Source organism: Rhincodon typus, chromosome 2 (genome assembly GCF_021869965.1).
Source record: "Rhincodon typus isolate 14 chromosome 2, sRhiTyp1.1, whole genome shotgun sequence".
Taxonomy (NCBI): domain Eukaryota; kingdom Metazoa; phylum Chordata; class Chondrichthyes; order Orectolobiformes; family Rhincodontidae; genus Rhincodon; species Rhincodon typus.
Genome location: NC_063333.1, coordinates 71,642,153 through 71,666,442, shown reverse-complemented (window position 1 = coordinate 71,666,442; position 24,290 = coordinate 71,642,153). Strand labels below are relative to the sequence as shown.

The following is a 24,290-nucleotide window of genomic DNA, read 5'->3' as shown; positions in this document are numbered from 1 at the left end:
TTAGTCTGACGTCAGTGGTAGGGAAATTATTGGAAAAGTCCTGAGCAACAGGATCAATTAACACTTAGAAAGTGACGGATTGATCAGGGATTGTTAGTATGAATTTGTTACAGCGATAAAAGATGACTAAATATGCTGATGAGACTAGTGCAGTTGATGTGGTTTACATGGACTTCAGAAAGGCCTTTGGCTAGGTCCCACGTGGCTGGTCCAAAAGGTAAGAGTCCATGGGATCCACCGCAAGTAAGCAAACTGGATTCAAAACTGGCTTGGAAACAGTGGGTAAAGTTGGGGGATGTTTTTGTAATTGGAAGCCTGTGACCAGCACTGTACCACAGGGATCAATGCTAGAATCCTTGCTCCTTCTTATGTACATTAACAACTTGGATGTGGATGTAGACGGTATAATTAGTAAGTTTGCAGATGTCACAAAAATTGGTGGTGTTGCTGATCCTGAGGACAGTGGCCTCAGGCTGCAGTCTGATATTGATCGGCTAGTAAATTGGGCAGGGCAATGGCAGATGGAATTTAGTTCTGATAAGTGTGAGGTGATGCATTTTGGGAGGTCTAATAAGGGAAGGACACACACAATGAATTGTAGGTCCCTAGGGGGTACTGAGGGACAAAAGTACCTTGGTGTACAAGTCCTGAAAGTGTCAGCACAGTTAGATAGAGAGGTGAAGAAGGCATACCGGCCTTCATTAGCCAGTGCATAGAATACAGCAGCAACTCACGAGGTTCTCACAACTCTATAAAACATTGATTAGGCAACAAACGGAACACTGTGTGCAATTTTTGTTGCCACACTATCAGAAGGACCTGATTGCACTGGAGAGGGTGCAGAAGAGATTCACCAGTATGTTGCCAGAAATGAAAGATCTCAGTTATGAGAAGAAATAGGTATAGGCTGGGTTTGTTTTCCTTGGAGCAGATGAAGCTGAGGGGTGATCTGATTAAGGGATACCAAATTATGAGAGGTATAGACAGAGTAGAGTATGAGAATTTTTTCCCTTTGGCAGACATGCATAAGATCAGGGGATGTAAGTTTAAAGTGAGGAGTAAGTGGTTTAGAGGAGACCTGAGAAAAAACTTTTTCACCCAGAGGATGGTAGAAATATTGAACGTGCTGCCTGAGACGGTGGTGGAGGCAGATACTTTTGTAATATTTCAGAACAACTAAATGAGCACCTAAAATGCCAGCACATCGTAGGCCTTGGACTAAGTGCAGGTAAGTGAGATTAGTGTAGTTTATTGTTTGTTGATCAGCATAGAAATGGTGGGCTGAACGGCCTGTTTCTATGCTGTACGACTCTATGACTCCACATTCTGGGGTACACAATCTTCAGGCAGAGCAGGGGAGGGTGCAAAAGTGGAGGTGTTACCACATTATTAGTTAGGGAGTCAGTTATTGCAGTAAGGCGGGATGATATCTTGGAAGGGTCTTCAAATGAGGCTTTGTGGATACAGCTTAGGAATAAAAAGGGAGCAGTCACACAGTTAGGAGTGTACTATAGGCTCCCAAATAGTCAGCAGGCAATTGAGGAGCAGATATGTAGTCAATTCACTAAGGTGTATGAAAACGATAAATATGTAATCATACTTGGTGATTTGGGATTATTAATTAATAAGTAATATTAATTGGAATAATCATACCATAACAGGTTTAGTGGGAGAAAATTTCTTGAAATATATAAAGGAGAGCTTTTTATATCAACATGTGGATGGTCCTACAGGGGTTGGTGCAGTGCTGGACCTAATTTTGGGGAATGAAGCCAGACAGGTGTTTGAGGGCATACGGGGAGAACATTTTAGTAATAGTGACCACAACACCATAGATACGGGGGCCCAAACTGTTTACTGTATTCTAGACCACATTTCAAATATTGTGAGCAGTTCTGTGTCCCCCATCTAATGAAGTATGTGCTCGCAGGGGTCTACAGGAGCTTTATAAGAATGATTCTGGGGATGAAGGGGCTTGTCATATAAGGAGTGGTTGACAACACTGCGTCGTACTGAATGGAGTTTAGAATGATGAGAGACAATCTCATTGAAACTTTCAGAATACCGAGAGGCCAGCATAGAATGGAGTTGGAGAAGATGCTTCCATTAGGGGAGACTTTGGACCCAAGGCGCAGCCTCAGACTGAAGGGACAACCCTTTAGAACTGAGATGAGGAAGAAATTCTTCAGCCTGAGGATGGTGAATCTACGGAACTCATTGTCACAGAAGGTTATGAAGCTCAAGTTTTTGTGTATATTTAAGACAAATAGATAGGTTCTTGATAAATAAGGGGATGGAATGTTATGGGCAGAAGGTTAAGGGGAATGGGGTTGAGAAAATATCGAATGGCAGAGCAGACTCAATGGACTAAATGGTCTAATTCTGCTCCTACATTTAACATCTTATAAGTTTTAAGTTTGTTACGTAAAAAGAGAAAGATGGTCTGCAAAAAAGAGTTTTGGATTAGGAAACAGGCAGATTTTATCAAAATCAGGCAGGATTTGACCAAAATATACTGGGAACAGCTAATTGAGGGTAATCTACAGCAGAACAATGGAAGGCATTAAAAAAGATACTGTGTACAATATAGGCACTTGTTCCCCTTAGGGTGAAATGTAGAACCACAAGCCCAGGGAACCCTGGATATTTCAGAATATTCAGGACTGGGTAAAAAGGAAAAGAGATTTGTATTACATATACAAAGGGAGCAAAACAATGGAGGCACTAGAACAGTATAGAAGTTGTAGGTGGAACTCAAGAAGGCAATTAAGTGAGCAAAGAGGGGGCAAGAAAAAACGTTGGCAGGCAAGGTTAGGGAGAATCCCACAACAGTCCTTAAATATATCAAGGGCAAGATAATAATCAGAGAGGGTAGGGCCTACTAGGTACCAAAGGGGAAATGTGTGTATGAAGCCAGAGAAAACTGGTAGTGCGTTAAATGAGTACTTCACATCAATCTTGTCTTGGGAGAATCAGAATTCAGCTACAGAAGTCAAGAAAATGGACTGTGAGGTTCTGAGCAGATTGACAGAAAAAGCAAAGAAGTATTGGAGGTTTTGGCAGGTTTAAAACTGGACAAATCCCAGGTCCAGATGTTGTGTAACTCAGGCTACTATGGGAGACGAGGAAGAAAGTAATAAGTGGCCTGACCCAAATTTTTAAATTGCCGCCAGCCACAGGGGAGGTGCCAGAGGTCTGGAGGACAGCAATTGTGGTTCCAGTTTTCAAGAGGGTGGTAGAGACAGACCAGGGAACTACAGACTGGACAGTCTCACCTTAGTGGTAGGAAACTACTGGAGACAATACTGAAGAAGAAAATTAATCCCCATTTAAAGAGGCAAGGTTTAGTCAGAGATAGTCAGCATGGCTTTGTCAGAGGGAGGTCATGCCTAACAAATTCGACTGAATTTTTCGAGGAGATGAACAAGTGTGTAGATCAGGGTACAGCAGTTGATTTAGTTTAAATGAATTTCAGCAAGGCCTTTGACAAGGTCCCACATGGGAGACTGATAAAGAAGGCAAAACCTCATGAGATCCAGGATAACTTGGTAATTTGGACCCAAAGTTGGCTTAGTAGCAGCAGACAGAGGGTGGTGGTAGAAGGCTGTTTGTGTGAGTGGAGCCTGGTGCGCAGTGGCATATCACAGGATCAGTGTTGGGTCCCTCATTGTTTGAAATATTCTTAAATCATGTAGATAAGAATGTTGGTGGGTGATGGGAGAGGGAAGAGATAATAAAACATTAACAGATGGCACAAAGATTGGGCGGGTGGTTGACAGTGAGGAGAAAGGTCTTAGGTTACAGGAGGATATAAACAGACTGGACAGATGGGCAGATCAGTGGCAGATGGAATTTAATCCTGATAAATGTGAGGTAATGTGCTTTGGAAAAAGTACTCAAGGTACGGTAGGACATCAGCAAGTTCAGAGAAGCACAGGGATCCCTGCAGGGCTTGTCCACAGATCCCTGAAGGTGGGAAGATAGGTTAATGGAGAAGTTAAGAAAGCATGTGGGACAGATCTTTACCAGTCTAGGCACAGATTATAAGAGCAGGGAGTTCATGCTGGAGCTGTATACAGAACTTTAATTAGGACACAGCTGGAGTACTTGCAGTTCTGGTCACCATACTACAGGAAGAATGTATTGAACTAGAGGGAATGCATGGGAGATTCACCAGGATGTTGCCTGGGATACAGCATTTTACCAATGAAGAGAAGCTGGGTAAACTCGGATTATTTTCTTCAAAGCAGAGACGTTTAGGAGGGACCTGCTAGAGGTGTATAAGATTATGAGGGGCATGGACAGGGTGGATAGAAAGCACATGTTCCCTTGAGTTAAAAGGTCAGGAACAAGGAGCACACTTTTAAAGTGAAAAGCAGGAGGTCTAGAGGGGATTTGAGGAAAACACCTTTTTACCCAGAGGGTGGTCGGGGTCTGGAATGCACTGCCTGGGAGGGTAGTTGAGGCAGTTATCTTCACATTTGAAAAGTACTTGAAAGTGTCATAACATTCAAGGCTATCATCCTAGCGCATGAAAAAATGGGACTTGGGTAGGTAATAGTGTATTTTTGGTGGTACAGACTCAATGGGCCAAAAGGTTTCTTCTGGACTGTACTTGATACAAGCCCTTAATAGATTAAAAAGTGCAAGATTCCACCAACACCAACATCCCCTCCCCCAACCCCAACCCTGTCATTATACTGTCCTGATATTAACTTCTCTTCTGAGTTTACATGCAAGACACTGGCAAGAAAGTAGCCGGATTCTTCTCTAAAAATGGAATTTGTGTCTCACTGATGTTGTGATAGCCCCAAATAAATGCTAATGTCTGCAGGAATCACATTCCTCATTGGTTTAAGTCCACCTTTTAGTCTGCACTGTCAGTTTCAGATTTCTCCCACTGTCATTTTTGAATTGTGGATAAATGTGTTTCTGATCATATGGAAAAAATCAAGTCTCTAAACAAATGCTCTGACGATCAGAAGGCAGAACTAGGCTGGATTTTAATGCAGAAGTACCAATGAAGCTAACAGTGCTCACCATTACTAAATAGCAAGTCAACTTCTGGTAGCCACATATGTACAGTTAAATACAGAAATCAAGTTGCTGTCTGAATTGCCTTCTTCCGCCAACACCTGCTAAAGACTCCATAATGAAACAGATATAACAGTTTGAAGTTGCAGCACTTAGGGGCATGTATACACATAGTATGTCCGTCAGAAAAAAAAATGCAAATAAATTTGTAAATAGAGTCAGAGTCATACAGCACAGAAAAGGCCCTTCGGCCATTGAGTCTGTACTGACAATAGCTCTCACTAAAGACACGCTAATCTTAATTTCCTGCACTTATTCCATTTCCTTGAATGTTATGATATTTCATATGCTCCTCCAAATATTTTTAAAGGTTGTGAGGTTTCCCTCCTCCACTATGTTCCCAGGCAATGCATTCCAGATTCCCACCACCCTCTGAATGAAAAAGCTTTTTCTTAAATCCTGTTTGAATCTCCTGCCCCTTACCCTAAAACAATGCCCTCTCATGACTGACCCCTCAACCAATGGGAACAGCTGCTCTCTACTCACCCTGTCCATGCCACTTACAATGTTATATACCTCAATCATATCTGCCCCTCAGTCTTCTCTGCTCTAAAAGAAAATAATTCAAACCTATCTGGTTTCTTCTTAAAGCTCAATTGCTCCATTCTCGGCAACATCCTGAGGAAACTCCCCTGTACCACCTGCGGTGCTGCTGCATCCTTCCTGTAGGGAGATGACCAGAATTGCACACTGTACTCCATCTGTGACCTAACCAATGCTCTGTACAACTCCGACATTACCTCCTTGCTCTTATACTCTGTGCTTGATGAAAGCAAGTGTTCCATATGCCTTCTTAATGATCCTATTCACGTGCTCTGCCAAATTCAGCGCATCACATCACACTTATCGGGTTTAAATTCCGTCTGTCAGCGCTCTGTTTATCTGACCAACCCATCTATATCTTCCTGTAACCTAAAACCACCTTCTTCACTATTAACCACTCTACCAATCTTGGTGTCATCTGCAAACTTTCTTAACATTCGCCCCTCATTTTCATATCATATATGTACACAACAAACAATAAGGTCCCAGTACTGATCCTTGTGGTACACTACTGGACACCGGCTGTGTACCACATAATTGCATATGCAAATCCCTACAGTGTGGAAGCATTTGGCCCAGAAAATCCACACTGACCATTCAAAGAGCATCTCACCCAGACCCACCCCCTACCCTATCCCTGCATTTCCCATCCTAGACACTATGGGCAATTTAGCATAGCCAATCCACCTAACCTGCACATTTTTGGACTGCGGGAGGAAACTGGAGCACCCGACGGAAACTCATGCAGACACAAGGAGAATGTACAAACTCCACATAGACAATCGCCTGAGGCTGGAATCGAACCCAGGTCCCTGATGTGTGAGGCAGCATGTTAACCACTGGGCTACCATGCTGCCCGACTATGTCTTAGTTACTATCAAACATCTCTGCCTCTGAAAATGAACTTTTACAAGAATGCCTTAATCTCTTTCTCTCTATTTCACTTTCTACATCTGAATTCAATATTCTACCTGACATCTCGTGGTTCAAGCACTATGTTATTCATTATGAATTCTTGAATCTGATTAGTTAAGGAGACCATTTACACATATGCTAAATTCTCCGTAGAAGACACCCTAGCATTTAACTTGCTAATTACAGTAAATGCTTGTGCAAAATCTCCATAAAGTTTATGGGTAAGTATACACCAACACTTCTCCATCCCTTCTGCTAGCCCCATCTTTCTTCTGACCATCTACTCTCTGTTGCCGAATGTTTCTTACCCAGCAAAGATCTTACTTTTATCCCTCTGCGCCCCCAACCTCAATGAATTTTGGGCACCACGTGACTTTTAACTCTTCTTCCATCACCTCTGTGCCTATTTCTCTGGACAAGAGTCCTCTCCTTGTCTCACAGACCCCTTCACTCATCTCCAAAACTGTCCCTCCACCTGGATTCTTCTATCTGATCTTTTACCTGCATGCGACCTGTTCATCAAGAACTGTTGTCGTAACGTTGGTCACCTTATTTCTCTGCAATTCCCCCCCACCCATTTGAACATCTCTTCCTCTGAACTGACTGCACTTAATGGTCTCGGATCCATTCCTGACTTTGTAATCAAGCTGGCCAACAAGGATGGTGCTGTTGTTGTCTGGCATATTAACCTCTACACTGTGGAGGCGAAGCACCAGCTCTTGGACACCTCCTCCTATCTGCCCTTGGACCATGACCCCATCACTGAATGCCAGGTTATTATATCCACAATGGTCACTAATCTTGTTTCATCTGGTGATCTCCCCTCCACTGCCTCCAAGCTCATTGTCCCCCAAGCTCGCACAGCCTGCTTCTACCTCCTTCCCAAAATCCACAAATATTATCTTCCCATTATTTCTGCCAGCTCCTGCTCCACAGAACTCATCCCTTCCTACCACAAATCGATTATCTTCTCCCCTTGTTCAGTCCCCAAAATCCACAATTCTTCTGATGCTTTATGTGCTGTTTCAGAATTTTCAGTCCGCGGGGTCCACTCACCTCATCTTCATCATGGACGTGCAATCCCTTTACACATTCATCCCCCATCAGCATGGTTTCAGGGCTTTCTACTTCTTCCTGGAGAAAAAGCCTGAACCATCCCCATCCACCACCAACCTCCTCCACCTGGCCGTGCTCATCCTCACGTTGAATAACTTCTCTTTTTATCTCTTCTCATATTCTTCAGGTCAAAGGTGTCGCCATGTGTACTCGCATGGGGCACAATTATGCCTGTCTCTTTTTGGGGTACATGGCATCATCGGTGCTGCTGCCCTCTCTAGTCCAGTGTTGGAAAAGTTTATCAATTTCACTTCCAATTTTCATCCTGCTCTCACCTTCACCTGATTCATCTCTGACTCCTCCCCTCCCTTCCTTGACATCTTTGTTTCCATTTCTGGGTATAAGCTGGGCGCCAACATCACAATATCCATTACAAACCCACCGACTCCCACAGTTACCTTGACTATAAATCATTAAGCCAACTCCATTCCATTTTCTCAGTTTCTCCATCTCTATCGCATCTGTTCTGATGATGCCAGCTTACACAAGGGGCTCCGACACGTCTACCTTCTTCCTCAATTGAGGATTCCCAACTACCGTGGTTGACAGGGCTCTCAGCCATGTCAAATCCTTCTCCTGCACTTCAGCCCTCATTCCTTCTCTTCCCTCCTACAATGGTGATACAGTCCACTTCATCGTCACTTACCACACCACCAGCATCCACATGCAAAGAATCACTATCTACCATTTTGGCCATGTCCAACTGGAGGCCACGACCACACACGTTCCCCTCCCCTTCCTTGTCAGCCTTCCATGTGGACTATTCTCTCTGGGACAACCTGGTCCACTCCCAACCCTCACGGCACCTTCCCATGCAATTGCAGAAAGTATAACACCTGCCTGTTTATTTCCTCCCTCCTCACTATCCAATGACCCAGGCACACATTCCAGGTGAAAAGGCAATTTACCTGCACTTCACAATCTAATCAACTGTATTGACTGCTCCCAATATGGTCTTGTCTCCACTGGGGAGATGAAATACAGACTGGGCGACTCCTTCGCGGAACAGCTACTCTGTATGTAAAAATGACCCTGAGCTTCCACTTGCCTGCCACTTCAACACACCACCATGTTCCTTGACCAACATCTCTTTCTTGGGTTTGCTGCAGTGCACCAGCGAAGCTTATCACAAGCTAGAAGAACAACACCTCATTTTCCACTTGGAACTCTGCAGCCTTTGGGACTCAATATCAAGTTCAATAATTTTATGGCCTGAACATCTTCATCCATGTCCTTACCTCAACCACCACACGCCAGGCCTTGTCATCACATGGGCTGCTACTACAACCATTCCATTGTCAGCTACTAATCGTCCCAATTAGCAGCTATTGATTAGTCCATGCCGACCTTTACCCATTCCTTTTTCTGTCCAACTGTTGTTCCCTCTTTCTGGGCTTCATCTCCATCTATCGTTTATTCCTCCCGGCTCCCCCACTCCATCTTCAGCATACATACCAACCTTTTCCTGGCTACAATCAGTTCTGCAGAAGGGTCACTGGACCCAAAATGTTAACTCTGCTCTCTCTCCACAGATGCTGCAAAACCTGCTGAGATTTCCAGCATCCGCAGTTCTCTGCTTTTTTTTGATAAGCATACACTATTCATTTGTTAGTAATAGCAAAATCTAGCTCAATATGTAGCAAGCTAATTTAAATTTTGAACATCAATTGACAATCATTGGTGCGATGTATAATTCATTTAAAAACAAATTGGTAATATTTGCCCAGTAATGAGTTTGAGCTAAAAAAAAGTTCACCAATTGGGTCACAACTTATAATTCTACTTAAATATGTGTATAATCTATGCACTCCCAACAGTAACACTGCATGAAGCACAAATTCCATAGTATATCTGACGATATCAGATTACGTTTTGATACGGGATGCAACACACAAAATGCATAAAACACATAAAAGGTTAATGATGAGATGGTAAAAAAAAAAGTAACATGCTGGACATCTTTTCACGCATCTCACCTTATCATCTATCATATCCAGGCTCTGCCAAGTTAGCAACAAGAGAAATGAAGGAAGAATATTTCAGAACACAAAAAAGTAAGCAAATACATTAAAACAATGTTTGCAATGATCAGCAGTGATAACTTCAATTTAGACATTCTTTTGTTTACACACCAAAAAAAATTGAGAGAGATCCACTAATTTGTGGGGAACACTTACTGGTTTTAATAAAAAAAAAGCTCTAACTCAAATTATTTCACTTCTATTCAAGAATACCACTCTTACTACCTTCATGTTTTAGCTTCTGTTTTTCAAAATTAGAAAACAAGATACAAAATTTATTTCAGAAATTATGCAATGTGATATGAAGATGCCAAAATTAGTATTTCAGAGGAATGAGATTAAATAATCAATGGAGCTTGCTCCAAACAAATCTTTTCAGTTATGTTGTGTTTTATTCTGATCCTCCTATTTTATTCTTATCATTCGCAGGATGGGACTGTACAGATAAAATGTCATGAACAACTGATATCAGTGCAAGGAATGGAAAACTTTTTGTATCCGATATTATTGATCATTTCTAAATTGAAGACTGCACAAACCACATGCAGAGTAGAACACTTTATGGAATTCTTAATAGTATAATGCAGGTAATGCTAATGTCTTGGCAAACTGAATGACATTTGGATATTTTTCACCAATTATCTGGCTGGCTCACATTTGGGTAGTAAGGTCTGTACTAAAAAGCTGAATCTGGGAAGCAGATGTGTGATAGGTAAGGGCAATTGGATTGCAGGTCAGCAGGTAATTGTTGACAGTGCTTTGGACTGCAGATTTGGAGATCATGGAGATGTCTTCAGACTGTGGTTTTGGGAAGACATAAAGGCATTTGGACTGCAATTCAGGGGAAATCATTTGGAGGGTTTTCGATTGGCAGTTGACTAGAGATCACAGGGAGGTCTTTAGATTGTGGATATTATGGGGAGATTATGCCTGATGTTAGCAGGTTAGAGGAGGTGGTCCTCAAATTACAGATCACAGGAGATGGAAAATTCAGTCTTGGGGAGAAAGGATTTTTGCTTCACGTTTACCTTGGAGGGGTCAGGAAAAAAAAATTCCAGTCCACAACATTTACATGCTGGATCCAACTATTTCCACTTCTCTTTACCTACTGAGTGTCCTTTGAGCCTTGGAATAACAGCCTGCAGCTATTGCGCGTAAGACTGTGTAAAATCTGAGGCACATCATCTCATTATTATATTTCTATTACTAATTGCCATTTGAGTGCAGACCCCACTTCCCATGGACCTATGACCTGCCTGGTTACAGTAGATGTGGTTGTGGCAAACTGGACACAGGTTTTTTTTGCAGAATTTAACTGCACCCTCCAATTTGCATTCTGGGCGATTAAAATTCATTCTAATATGTCTGAACTTCAGGAAAACACTCCTTTGTTTGTCAGTGTGAAATTTTTCATTTTATACACTAAGCAACTTCAACGTAATAGAAGTTTGAAAATTTTTCGTATGCTGTTGACTTGTGACTTTATAAGCAAAATGGAAAACAAGCAAAATAATTTCACTAAGGAACTTTCATGTCAACCATCTGGAATCAAACTCAGGCCTCTGAAATAAAAGTATAACATTGAACCCAGAACACCACTGACTCGCCCAGTCAAATCAAACCCCGTAAGACCAGATGTTCTTTTCCCCTAATACTTGAGATGAGATGTGAATTTCAATAAGGGGCAGGAAATTCCATACCATCTATGATGCATCATACAAGGCTATTTGTAGCCTGACATTCCTGCAGAATTCTAGCACATAATGTGAAAGCACTCTAAGAAACAGTTGAGATGACCTCATTCATATTTCTATTACTTAATTTGATAGTTAAAAAGGGCCATGGGAAAAGTACTGCATTCTTAAGAAATAGCTTCAAACAGAATGATATTGCAGCATTTTGAAATATCTATCATGCAATGATAGACATTGCAGTCACCTTAACAGAGAGTAGATGGTGGCAAAATGGCTTCCTGATAGGACTACATTGGAAACAAAAAGTGCTGGTGATCACAGCGGGTCAGGCAGCATCCATGGAGAGAAACCGAGCTAACATTTTGAGCCTGTATGACTCTTCATCAGAGCTGAAGTGAAGTGTGGAGGGGGCAGATTTATGCAATAGTTGGGGGGGGGGGGGGGGGGGGGGGGGGGGGCGGTGGTTTGAAGTGCTGTGGGAGAAAGGATGCTGATAGTTCAGATTAGTTCAGTGATCGGAATGAGAGAATGGCAGAACAATGGTGTGTCTACCTGCCAGACTGGAAAACACAGACAGTCGCACTGGGGTGGGAGGAGTGGAGCGAGGGCATGGTGAGACAGAATGTAACAAAAAAAGTTAAAAGAAAGGGAAGGAATGGGTTTACAATTTGATGGTGTTGAACTCAATATTGAGCCCAGAGGGTTGAAAAATAGAATACAGTGGAACTCAGGCAGAACAACACCACACTACTCTTACTCATTAAAAGTACATTATTGCCAGAGAACAGGAAGCAGATTAACTGTCAGTTTTGGCTTGAATGTTGGGCAGACATGGAGATGCAAGAACAGGATAAGTTGCAAAAATAATTTCCAATGAAGTGGGTAGGGAGTGGTTGCCTTATTTCTCAAAGTTGGTCCCATACAAAGACTGACAATAAATAGACCAAAAGTCTTCAGTTTTGCTTTCTCTATTCATAATTTACCTACCTCATCAGAGGAGAGTGCCAATATTAGGGAACGCCCTGTAGAATTTGGTTCTGCAACCAATCCACTCAAATCAGCAGAACTTGTGCTACTGGGGCTAAAGTCATCAATGTAGGTGAAATTCTGTAAATCAAAGATTCTGAATGGTAATAAGATATTTAGTGAATGCAAGTTGCATTAGATTTAAATGAATAGTCAAAGTAATAATAGTATGTAACATCAGAATGCACTCTCTACTGAAATCAGTGAGAGATGAGAGTCATGTAAAACAAACAAGGGGGCACGTGGTTCCTCTATTAATAGAAGATGAGAACATGTCTGTTTGAATTAGATTGAATTAATTACCTGCTAATGAAAGTGCAAAAACGCATGGTTTTGGAATAGGTCTTGGACTTGGTTCATGGGTTATTCCAAGAAAAATTGGATCTTCTCATTGTTCGTTAAAATAGAAAATTTGCCTGCATCCTGTTCTAGCAATGGACTTCAGAAATACAGTGTCTTGTTTCTTGATGAATCTATGCAGTTTTTGTATGAAAACTTTAAAGTAATGACATTGTCTGATTTCAAAAACAATGTAATGACCATGTATTGAGTTGAAGAGTAGTTTTAAATTTATTCTGGAAACTGCTTTGAAAGTTTTAACAAAAATCTATTAAAATTTAAATGTGATCTGAGTTGTTGTCTCAAGCCTAGAAGTTACAAAAGGAGATGTACCTGCCAGTTTGTCTTTATCATGCTTTGCTTCTATTTATTGTGGTGAAACAGAATAACAATTTTATTAACATTATAATATTCACAGAATGATAATCACCCTCTGTCTCCATTCATGAGATCCCAAGACAGGAACCCAAGTGTAATTTAACGTCTCCATCCCTAATAAACATCATCGGACCATCTAACACATTACTTTGGCCATTTACTTTGCAGCTCAAGGACAAGCACAACTTGTATGCTTCTGCTAAGTTGCTTAGTGTGCAGGGATCACTCAATTTGCACTTACTTTGAGGTAGCCAGTCTCTGTGGGTTTAATTGCTTTTTAGAACTGAGGGAGAAGTAAGCAGCTTGTGAACAGCGCTAACAGTGAAGGTGGTTGACATGTCGCTGTATGGCACTAGGCGACATCAACGTCACACCTGCAGCATCTGCCAGAAGCTGACATGGCAAATACGTAGCATGTGCTTCAGTCAAATGTCTAAAAGGCAAAAGGGTACAGTGCAGTCAATCAAGCGGCTTGTCTAATTCCAGTCTAGGGGTTGGGCAAAGTCAGCCAGATACTTAGTCCTATCTGAATCTAGTCTTTACAGTCCCAGGATCAAGCTGTGTTCGGTCCCGAAATTCGAGTTTCAGGCAGGGCTTGCAACTTATTCATGAGAACATATAGTCAGAAGCTTGACATCTCAAATTGAAAGTCAGCTATGCATTAACTGCACAAAACGGCTGTCAAAGCATGCAAAGTTTATTACTTTTTACCCTTTAATGCAGAGTAAAACTTTTGGAATCAGTGTAATTGCAATAATCATGATTGCAGTGATTCAGTAATGTCACCAGTAATGGCTACAATTAGCATTTCATTGACAGATTATTCATTGTTCTTGCCACGCATACTTGAACAATAACTTCAAGCAATCATGATCACTACATTCACTGCACTAATTGTCTCCTTGTCATGTTGGTTAATTGAATGTAATCAGACAAACATTCATAAAAGTGTCTCCTGAGCTCTTTCTATATGAATAGCACACAGATGAGGTCCTTGTGCTTTGTTTGCACAGAATTGATATCAAGAGATTTCGGAAGCACAATTTTTAATATTTGGAGCTGCTGGTGATAGCTTGTCATGTGCAATTGTTCTGATGGCATGACTTCAAGTCCCCCCATGGCAAACAGTGAAATTTGAATTTTATTTTAGGGCTCTTGTGATATAAAGGTAGATACACATCTTTGAGCCAGGAGGCCCAGGTTCAAGTCCTGCCTGTTGCAAAGGTGTCATAACATTCTTGAACAGGTTGATTAAAAATGTTTAGAAACATATTCTACGGCTAGGAATAGAAGACAATGCTTCGCAGCTGCTCAGAAACTCTGGGTGGCCATCCCATCCCAGGGGCCATCAAGGCACAGTTGCTCTAATTTTGTGTGTCACATTTTTGTGACTCATTGCAAGGAGCAGCTAGGGAGTTGTGTAAAGGACTGGGAGATATCTGTGCTGTAACAGATGCTATTTTCCTCAGAGCACAGTTCTTCATATCTTCTCCCTGTGAGGAGGAGAGTCAAGCAGCTTGGGCAGTGGGGCTCTCCATCACTGGCTTCTCTCAGGTTCAGGTACTATTGATTACACCCACAATGCTTGGAGAACACCCTCTCATCAAACTACAGAAGAGGCTTCCATTACATTGATGTTCAAATTATATTGACCACTGAAGCTAAATCTTGGGCGTCTGTGTCAGATATCCTGGGAACTCCTAACATTCTTGTATACTAGAAGATTCACATCCCTGCATCCTTCCAAGGGCCATGGGCCATACAGACACAGGGCTCTCTCCTCCAAATAAAAGCTAATGACATCTTAATGGAATTCTCAGACTGATGCAGAATGAAGACACCATGCAACTCATACTTGTACAAGGATCATAATGAAACAGACTAAGGGCCTCCTTAAAGTTGAGGTTTCACTCCCTTGACCGCTCTGGAAGGGCCTTGCAATATAGCCCAGAAAGGATGGACTGCATCACTGTAGTTTGTTGTACCCTTCACAACTAATGTTGCCAAAGGACGGTGTACGTCCCAGATGCAGAAGAGTTGGGCACTGGCAGCAATCTTCTGAGGATAAGGATCAGGCTATTGATAACAAGGGCCAATCAAGACAGTATGCTAGAGGCAAATACCATTGACTGCAAGTAGCTGCAGATAACATAATACAAACTAGATTCCAGAATGAATGTGCAATGCCTTGGCTGTAGTCTTGGTCCTGATTCAAGTATCCCTGGCATCTGAGGCTTTCTGCAGTCAAGGAGTTGGTTGCTTCTGAGAGGTGAGTAATGAGTAGCAAATCTTTGCAATGTCTGAAGAAGCTGCTCATCCCTCACATTCAGAGTAACTTAACCAGGTCTGACAGTGAAAAATACAACAGGGTAGAAAATTTGAGTGTAAGTGCAAGGTTTTTGACAATTATGTACCATCCATGCTACCTATATGCCTCAGTACACTTTTTCATTCCTCTCCCTTCCAATATGTCTAGTAATCTCAACTTTCTCAGTTGGAGTGGAGAGAGCCTGGTCTGTGGTTTGCCCAGTTGGCATGTGGTGCCCATTCCTAAGAAGGTAGTGGTGAGTAGTCTTCTTGCACCATTGGTAATTTATCTGGCACTAGTACATCCATTGTATTATTATAGAGGGAGTTCATGGATATTGACTCAGCAACACTGAAGAAATGTCTATATAGTTCCAAGACACAGTTGTGTGGTTTGGAAGGGAACTTGAAGGTGCCAGTAATCCCATGCATCTGCTACTCTTACACTCGAGAAGTGACAAGTTTGGAAGGTCTATCAAAGAAGGCTTCTGCTTCCAATGTGTGTTAGTTGCGAAGAGATTGAATGTTGAAGGTGATAAATAGAGTGCCAATCAAGCCAGCTGCTTTAAAGGAACTACGAATCCACACTCCAAGGTCTCTTTGTTCAGCAACACACCCCAGGACCAAATCATTAAGTGTATAACTCCTGCCCTAATTTGCCTTTCCATAAAGCAGCACCTCACATTTACCTCAATTAAACTCCATCTGCCACCCCTCAGCCTATTGGCCCATCTGATCAAGATCCTGTTGCAGCCTGCGGTAACTTTCTTCGCTGCCCACTACACCCCTAATTTTGGTTTCATCTGCGAACTTACTAACCCATACCACCTATGTTCACATCCAAATCATTTATATACATGACAAAAAGCAGAGGACCCAGCACCAATCCTTGTGGCACACTGCTGGTCACAGGCCTCCAGTCTGAAAAGCAACCCTCCACCACCACTTAGAGATAGCAAGAACTGCAGATACTGGAGTCAGAGTCAATACAGTGTGGAGCTGGAGGAACACAGCAGGTCAGGCAGCACCAGAGAAGCAGGAAAGTCGATGCCTCGGATCGGGACCCTTCATCAGGACACCGACCCAAAATGTCAACATCCCTACTCCTCCGATGACACCCGATCTGTCATGCTCCTCCAGCTCTACACCACACTGCCTCCACCACCACCCTCTGTCTTCTACCTTCAAGCCAGTTCTGTATCGAAATAGCTGGTTCTCTCTCTATTCCACGTGATCTAACCTTGCTAATCAGTCTACCATGAGGAACCTTGTCGAATGCCTTACTGAAGTCAGATCTTGTGGCTCAGGTGCATGATAAAGATCCTGAAGCTTAGTGGAACAGTGGGAGAGCTCTCCGGGTTTGGCAGCATCCTGTCCCCAGCTTATACCAGCGTGTATGATTCATTTTACTACCAGGCTCACAAAATAGCAAACTTTTCCTTTAGGAGGTGACCAAAAAGAAACATCTCAAAAGCCAGATTTCATAAACAAAATAAACCAAGGTTGATGAAAATTTGAGAGTGTGGCAAAAACCTGTGTTGGATGTAGATGAACCCACAAATTGGTTTATTTCAGTGAAAGAGAACGAACGTGAGCACGCACATAAACATGAATGTGCAAATGCATTTCTTTCACAAACAAGGCCAGAGCAGGAATCAGAGAAGCTGTCCTCCTGTACCATAAGGGCCACCTCCAGTATATAGAGCAATACAGATATCAGAATGTGCATTGGTTAAGGAGGAGAATTATTGCTCAATTACATACTCTTCTAAAAATGCTTGTTGGTAGGAAGTTTATCTCACTTGATGTTGTTCATTTCTCGCTCGGTTTCTCCAATTTGCTTCATCAACATTTTTTTCTCTGTTTCATCGCGGGATAGTTCCATCTTCTTGCTTAGATATTCAAGCCTTAACAGTTTGGGTTCTTGGATATTTCTGCTAGTGTTCGATACTTTTTTTGAATTCATCCATGAGATGAGGGTGTCGCTGGCCAGGCAGCATTTATTGCCCATTCCTAATTGCCCAGAGGGCAGTTCAGCATCAACCACATTGCTGTGGGACTAGAGTCAGATGTAGGCCACACCAGGTAAGGATGGCAGTTTCCTTCCCCAAAGGGCATTGGTGAACCAGATGGGTTTTTCCGACAATCAACAATGGATTCATGGTCATCATTAGATTCTTAATTCCAGATATTTTATTGAATTCAATCTCCACCTTTTGCTATGGCCAGTTTCAAACCCAGGTCCCCAGAAATTTATCTGGGTCTCTGGATTAACAGTCCAGCGATAATATCACTAGGCCATTGCCTCCCCATTCAGACCATGCTAATGCAGTAAGGGTAAATCCAGCAAAGTTTTGGCTATAAAATTTTCTTCACACACTGCCACCAACAGCTCCATCTCCCAACTCCCCTGGCTCACCTGCGACGCACGCGCGCGCGCGCGCACACACACACACAGCCCTCCACTACATAGCCTCAAGTTTAGTGAAGTTTGTTGCAAAAGCACTTTGCAGAAAGCCTTCTTCAAATGATTATTGGTTTTTCAGGTGCATCAGGAAACAAAGTCAATTAGCTTATTTATTATAATGTTTTGAGTGTTTTCATTCATTACTAAGACCTGCATTGTATTTTCTGTTTCTTTGAATTATGGTATCAGTGGAAGTCCCATTAAAAACTGGAAAGCTTCACTAACTGCAGGTTCTTAAAAATATAATCACCTAACATGCATAAATTTTGATTAAATGAGTTGAAACTTTGAATTGCATATCCAAAAAAATGCATACTATGATAGGAGGCCAGAACTTTCTTTGTGTCCAGATTTTTAAAATCACCCTCAAGACCCAATTCCGCAATATTTGCAGTGCTCATAAGATTTAAAATGAGTGTAAGCAAAACTTAGCAGAATGGAATGGAGATTGGGTTTATTCTTTTGTAACCTCTATGTTGCATCTCCATAGATATTCCAATATTCATTGCTTGTTTTAACAGGACAAGGTTAATAGTTTGGGTGTCATGCAGTATCTTGCCTTTTGAAAGCAATGTTTATCAGTTAATGCCCAAATATAAATTTACCCACTTCACATTATGGGTGCAATTATCCTTACAATGAGAAGCTGGCTATGAAGGTGAATATACAGCATTGAATATTGATGGTAATTAATCTAACAATGCACAAGTTTGTAAATGTTCAGGTTGGCGCTGATGTCATCAGATTATAAATTGTATTGGATATATTTTGTATGATTAATGGTATATGATTCATTTTGTGTGGTCAACTTGGTTCCTCAAAAAAAAAGATACGTACATCACAAAATCGCTACGTTACCCCTGTAGTTTAAAGCTAGGCAAAGCAATATGGATTCGTATTTACATTGAAATACTGAGTAATTTTTTTTAACATGACTCAGAAGCCACCTCCCTTCACAGGTCACTTCAGAATCAGCTAACCCTATGGGAATATTCTATGGGGGTACTGCACTGAGCCTCCACACCACTGCAAGATACATTAGCCAAAATTCTCACTCCTTGGTAGCTTTCAGTAATTGCTACTTTCAATGAGTGAAAGTGTTTGAGTATAAATGCTGGATAAGAATGAAGACAATTCTCACCTGTGACGCCCTGACCCTATAAACTAATCTGTCTACAAAGGTTGTTTGAATAATTGGCACATGTTTATGGTGCTGGAGACAAACACCCATGAAACATATCCTAGAAAATGCAGATGGACTAAAAAAAAGGTTAAAAAACAAAAGGGTAGTAAGAAGCAACCGTCTCTCTTACCGTGCTCTGTGTTAGCGAAGCATATATTACACTCAAGTTAAACTAATAAATTGTTTAGGTATTTTTCAAAGTTTTAAATGCCATTTATAAAGCTTGCTTTGCACTGGTATAATTATACCTTATGTTGCTTAATATCTGTTAGTCAAAAAGAAACTGTTTATGTTTAGTTATTTTCCATGTTTTGCTTTGGAGTAATGCAAACTATGCAGTATAACTGCTTTGGAGTTTTAAATCAACTGTATTCAGTTCTCCCCTAACTTTGAATGACAACTTCAGATGAGTTCCACCATGGAAACAGCAGAACATAACACCTAAGACAGAAATAGGCCAAATAGCCCATCAAACGCAACCTCATCAACAGTCTTGATTGATTTATGCTACTCATTTCTTTCTTTTGCTGCAAACGTTACCAATGTCATGTTTTATCTATGACAGTACAGCAACAATCATGCCCACTGTCACACAGCTATCAGAAAAAGTAAAGATGTAAAAAATTCCAATGAGACCACAAGAATGACCAATTTGCTTGATTGTTTTTCAGGAGAAAAGCAATTCACACCAGGTCGTTTAAGTTACAGAGAAACTACTTATTACAACAGACAACTTTGTGCAACTTAAACTACAGCCCCTCAAACCCACCCCCCTCCCCACCGCCCCCCACCCCCCACCACCCACACACACACGCGCACACACACATACAATCAGTACTGATCTCGGGATTACTTCCTGTGCCACATGCCAGTGAAGCTAGGAATAGGAAAATAGTACAGTTAAATACATGACTAAAGAGCTGGTGTAGGAGGTAGGATTTCGGATATGTGATTCATTGGAACGTCTTCTGGGGTAGGTGAAAACTGTACAAGAAGAATGGGTGCACCTAAGCTGGACGTAATATCCTGGCAGGGAGGTTTGACGGTGCCATTCAGAAGGGTTTACATTAGTGTGGCAGGGATAAAAGTTTTGTTTGTTTTTGTTCCAAAAGTGACCAGTGAGAGATTGTTGGAGATGAGAGAATAAGCATGCAATTTTTGACAGTAGTCCAAACATCGCCATTTAAGATCATCCAGTACTTCAGTTTAGGACTGAGGAAGCGTTGCATTATTAGGAATGCCTTCTTTTAGGTGCTATATTTAGGTGCTATATTTTTATAGCATTCCAACTACGTCAGAGCACAATTTAGATTTACTTTACGTAACGGGAAAGATGCACACTGCCCATGAACACATTGTATTAACACATTCTGATTCAGCAAACTTTCTGGAAAAAAGATTTAAATCCTTTCCTAACAATAAGCCTGGATCACAACTAGTATTTCACTGGATAACAATCTTTCTATGCTCTTGCTTGGAAAAAAAATGGAGTGACTTCCAATTGAAATATAAACTTCTTCTCAACCCTTCTTGTCCCTATCTACTTCCACTGTAAAAAAATTAAAAGCAGAGTTTGTTCTAAATTTCATTTTCTGATAGTTTTTCTTGTGGAATTTCTTTTTGTGTATTAGTACAACAGGTTTAACATCCATTTCCTTTATACCTGAAGTTTTCCTATTACTCCCACCATGCTTTGTCTTGAGGAAATTAAAACATAACAATTTTCTAACATCACTTTTATTCTCTGTACAATCAATTTTATTAATGAGAACAACTTCTGCTTTCTCCCCAAACTCTTATTCTTATCTATTCATCTAGTCATGCTTTACATATGACAATATCCTAACATCTATGAGAAATATCATATGCATCTGGAGGACAACTACATCATTGACTTTAGACACTTGATGCTCACCCAAATAGGATTCAATTGTTATTGGAACGCTACTTCTGAACTTTTCCATAATCATGACTCCTCTCACATTTTCAAAGGTTTGCTTGAAATTCAATTAATGAAACAATTGATACCATAATGCTCCTTTTTCCTCAATGAATTCGACAAATGTCTGACTTGACTTCTTCTTCGCCATTCTAATCTTTAACTGGGAAGCTTCAGAACAAGTTTACAAGTGTTAGGTATTGCAACGTTTAAATGTCCCATAATCTGTTTATTGTTCTCGAGAAAGGCTTTACCAGTCAAGACACTTCATAGCCCAGCAGTTCTAAGGCTTTGACAACTTCAGTTTTTACAGCAACTTTCTGATGAGAGAAAATGAGCATCAGTTTTACTATAGAATCATAGAAATGATCAGCACAGAAGGGGGGCATTCTGCCAGTCTTGTCCATACCAACCCAAAGACACCCAGATGCCCTTTCTAATCACATCTTCCTGCACATGGCTCAGAACTCTGCAGCTAATAGCACTTAAGGATCCTTGTACTTTTTAAAAGAGTTTAGGGTCTCTGCCTTCACCACCTACTTAGGTATCGAATTCCAGATACCCACCATTTTCTGCGTAAAATTGCTTTTCCTCATGTTCCCTCTAATCCTTCTGCCACTTAGTTTGAATATGTGACTCCTGGCTTTTGAACTCTCCACTAAGGAAAACAGGCTCCTCCTGTCTACTCTACCTGTACCCCTCACAATTTTGTACACTTCAATCATGTCACTCCTCATCCTTCTCTGTTCCAAAACAACCCCAACCTCTTCAATCTTTCCTTGTAGCTACAATTCTCCAGCCCTGACAACATTCTAGTAAATCTTCTCTGCACACTTCTTCCTGTAATGTGGTGACCTGAACTACACCCAATTCTGTAGTTGTGGCCTCATCAGTGTCTTTATACAGTTTCCTAATTATACCCTTACTTTGTACTCTACACTCTGCCAATGATCAACAGCATTCCAATATGTCTTCTTTACCATCTTATCTGCCTATATTACTACCTTTAGGGACCTGTACACTTGCATGCTAAAATCTACCCCTTATCAACCCTTCATCTTCCCATCTCAGTATTTATTTATTTATTGTGTGTTCCCTTTTACTGTTTGACCTCTGTAAATGCATTATCTCACACTTATCAGAGTTGAACTCCATCTCCCATTTTTGTGCCCACTCCACCATACATCGATATCATTTTGAAGCTTTCAGATATCCACTACACTATCAACTACACAGCCAATTATTGTGTCATTTGCAAATTTCCCAATTGTGCCCTCACGGCCAAGTCCTAATTGTTGATGTATAAAACAAACAACAGGGGTTCCAACACTGAGCCCTGCAAAATACCACTTGAAACCACTTCCTATGTGCAAGGGCAGCCATTGGCCATTTCCCTTTGTTTCCTTCTACTAAGCCAACTTTGGATCCAATTCAGGCTTTTACTTTTTTTGACCAGTCTGCTTAATGGGATTTTGTCAAATGCTTTACATAAATCCATGTAAACAACATCCACTGCACTACCCTGATTGAATTCTTTGAGGAAGTGACAAGGAAGATCAATCAAATTTATAAGCCATCAGGTTCCCTTAACAAAGCCATGCTGACTATCCCTTCCTTTCTTTTGACAGTTTATCCAATCTCTTTGGTTTTGGTGGTGTGATTCTTGCTGCGTGGCCATATGGATATTTTTCTAACTGAATCTAGCCACTGAAGCATGTATAAGATTTAGGGAGGCTAAAATCAGACAGGGCCTGTGAGCAAGAAAGAACTCAAACAGGGAATTAAGTGAGCAGCAAGGGGCCATGAAATTACCTTGGTAAGTATGGTTAAAGAGAATCCCAAGGCATTCTACACTTACATTAAAAACAAGAGGATAAGGTTGCATACTTGCTCGCCGAGCCAGTGAGTTTGATCGCAAACCTGCTAGGTAACTTCGTCAGTGTGCCTCCGGTGAAGCATTGGTGTTCAGTTCTGCTTGTTATTTATATGCCTCGGTCTGCTAGGGTGGTTGGCCTTACTTCCGGTTCTGTTTTTCAATGGTTTGTATACTGGGTCCAGTTCAATGTGTTTGGATGGAGTTTCAGTTGGAATGCGAGGAGTCCAGGAATTCCCCGGCATATTTCCGTTTGGCTTGTGCTATTATGGATGTGTTGTCCCAGTTGAATTCGTATCCTTCTTTGTCCGTGTGTATTGAGACCAGTAAGAACTGGTCGTGTCTCTTGGTGGCTAGTTTGTGTTTGTGTATCCTTATTGTCAGTTTTCTTCCTGTTTGACCTATGTATGTTTCTCACAGTCCGTGCATGGCATTTTGTATATTACTTTAGTTTTATTGGTGGTGGGTATGGGATCCTTTACGTTCATCTGTAGCTGCCGCAGGTTAATTGTTGGTTTGTGGGCTACCCTGATACCTAGTGGTCTGTCTTGTGGTCATCTCTGATATGTCTCTGATGTACGGTAGGGTGACTAGTGTGCCTGGCCATGTTGTGTCTTCTTATCATGGTCTGTTGCGGAGGTGACGGCAGATTGTGCTTTTTGGGTAACCATTTCCTCTGCGGTGATCCGCAGGGATCCGTACTGGGACATCTGCTGTTTGTGATACATATAAATGACTTGGATGAAAATGTAGATGGGTAGGTTAGTAAATTTGCAGACAATACAAAAACCAGTGGAGTTGTGGATAGCATAGAAGGTTGTCAAAGGATACAGAGGAAGAGAGATCAGTTGCAGATACAGGTGGATTTTAATCTGGTTAAGTGTGACATGCTGCACTTTGGGAGATCAAATGTTAAGGAAATGTATATAGTTAATGGCAGGACCCTGACAGCATTGACGTAGAGGAATCTTGGGGTTCAAGTCTGTAGCTCCCTGAAAGTGGCCACGCAAGTAGATAGAGTGTCCTCGTTTTTCAAGGACCGCAACTTCCCCCCCTCAGTGGTCGAGAACGCCCTCGACCATGTCTCCCACATTTCCCGCAACTCATCCCTCACACCCACTCCCCGCAATAACAACCAAAACAGAATCCCCCTCGTCCTCACGTACCATCCCACCAACCTCCGGATCCAACGCATCATCCTCCGACACTTCCGCCATCTGCAATCCAACCCCACCACCAAAGACATTTTTCCCTCCCCACACTTATCTGCTTTCTGGAGGGACCACTCTCTCCGTGACTCCCTTGTCCGCTCCACACTCCCCTCCAGCCCCACCTCACCCAGCACTTTTCCCTGCAACCGCAGGAAGTGCTACACCTCCATCCCAGGCCCCAAGA

General features: G+C 41.6%; 1 protein-coding gene and 1 non-coding gene across 4 annotated transcripts in view; one reads left to right on the top strand and one right to left on the bottom strand.

Annotated features, from left to right (window-relative positions):
• ppp1r9a (protein phosphatase 1, regulatory subunit 9A) overlaps positions 1-24,290 on the bottom strand; it is a 265,269-nt gene that overhangs the window by 25,965 nt on the left and 215,014 nt on the right. For 2 of the 3 annotated variants that reach the window (XM_048610696.1, XM_048610703.1), the window contains one exon: positions 12,371-12,490. The exons of the other annotated variant lie outside the window; for it this stretch is intronic. In XM_048610696.1, the coding sequence (XP_048466653.1) occupies positions 12,371-12,490 (120 nt within the window). The remainder of the gene's footprint in view (positions 1-12,370; positions 12,491-24,290) is intronic. 3 annotated transcript variants of the gene reach the window in all.
• LOC125487373 lies at positions 14,070-14,220 on the top strand. The gene has a single exon (XR_007265852.1). It is a non-coding gene; the product is annotated as a U11 spliceosomal RNA (small nuclear RNA).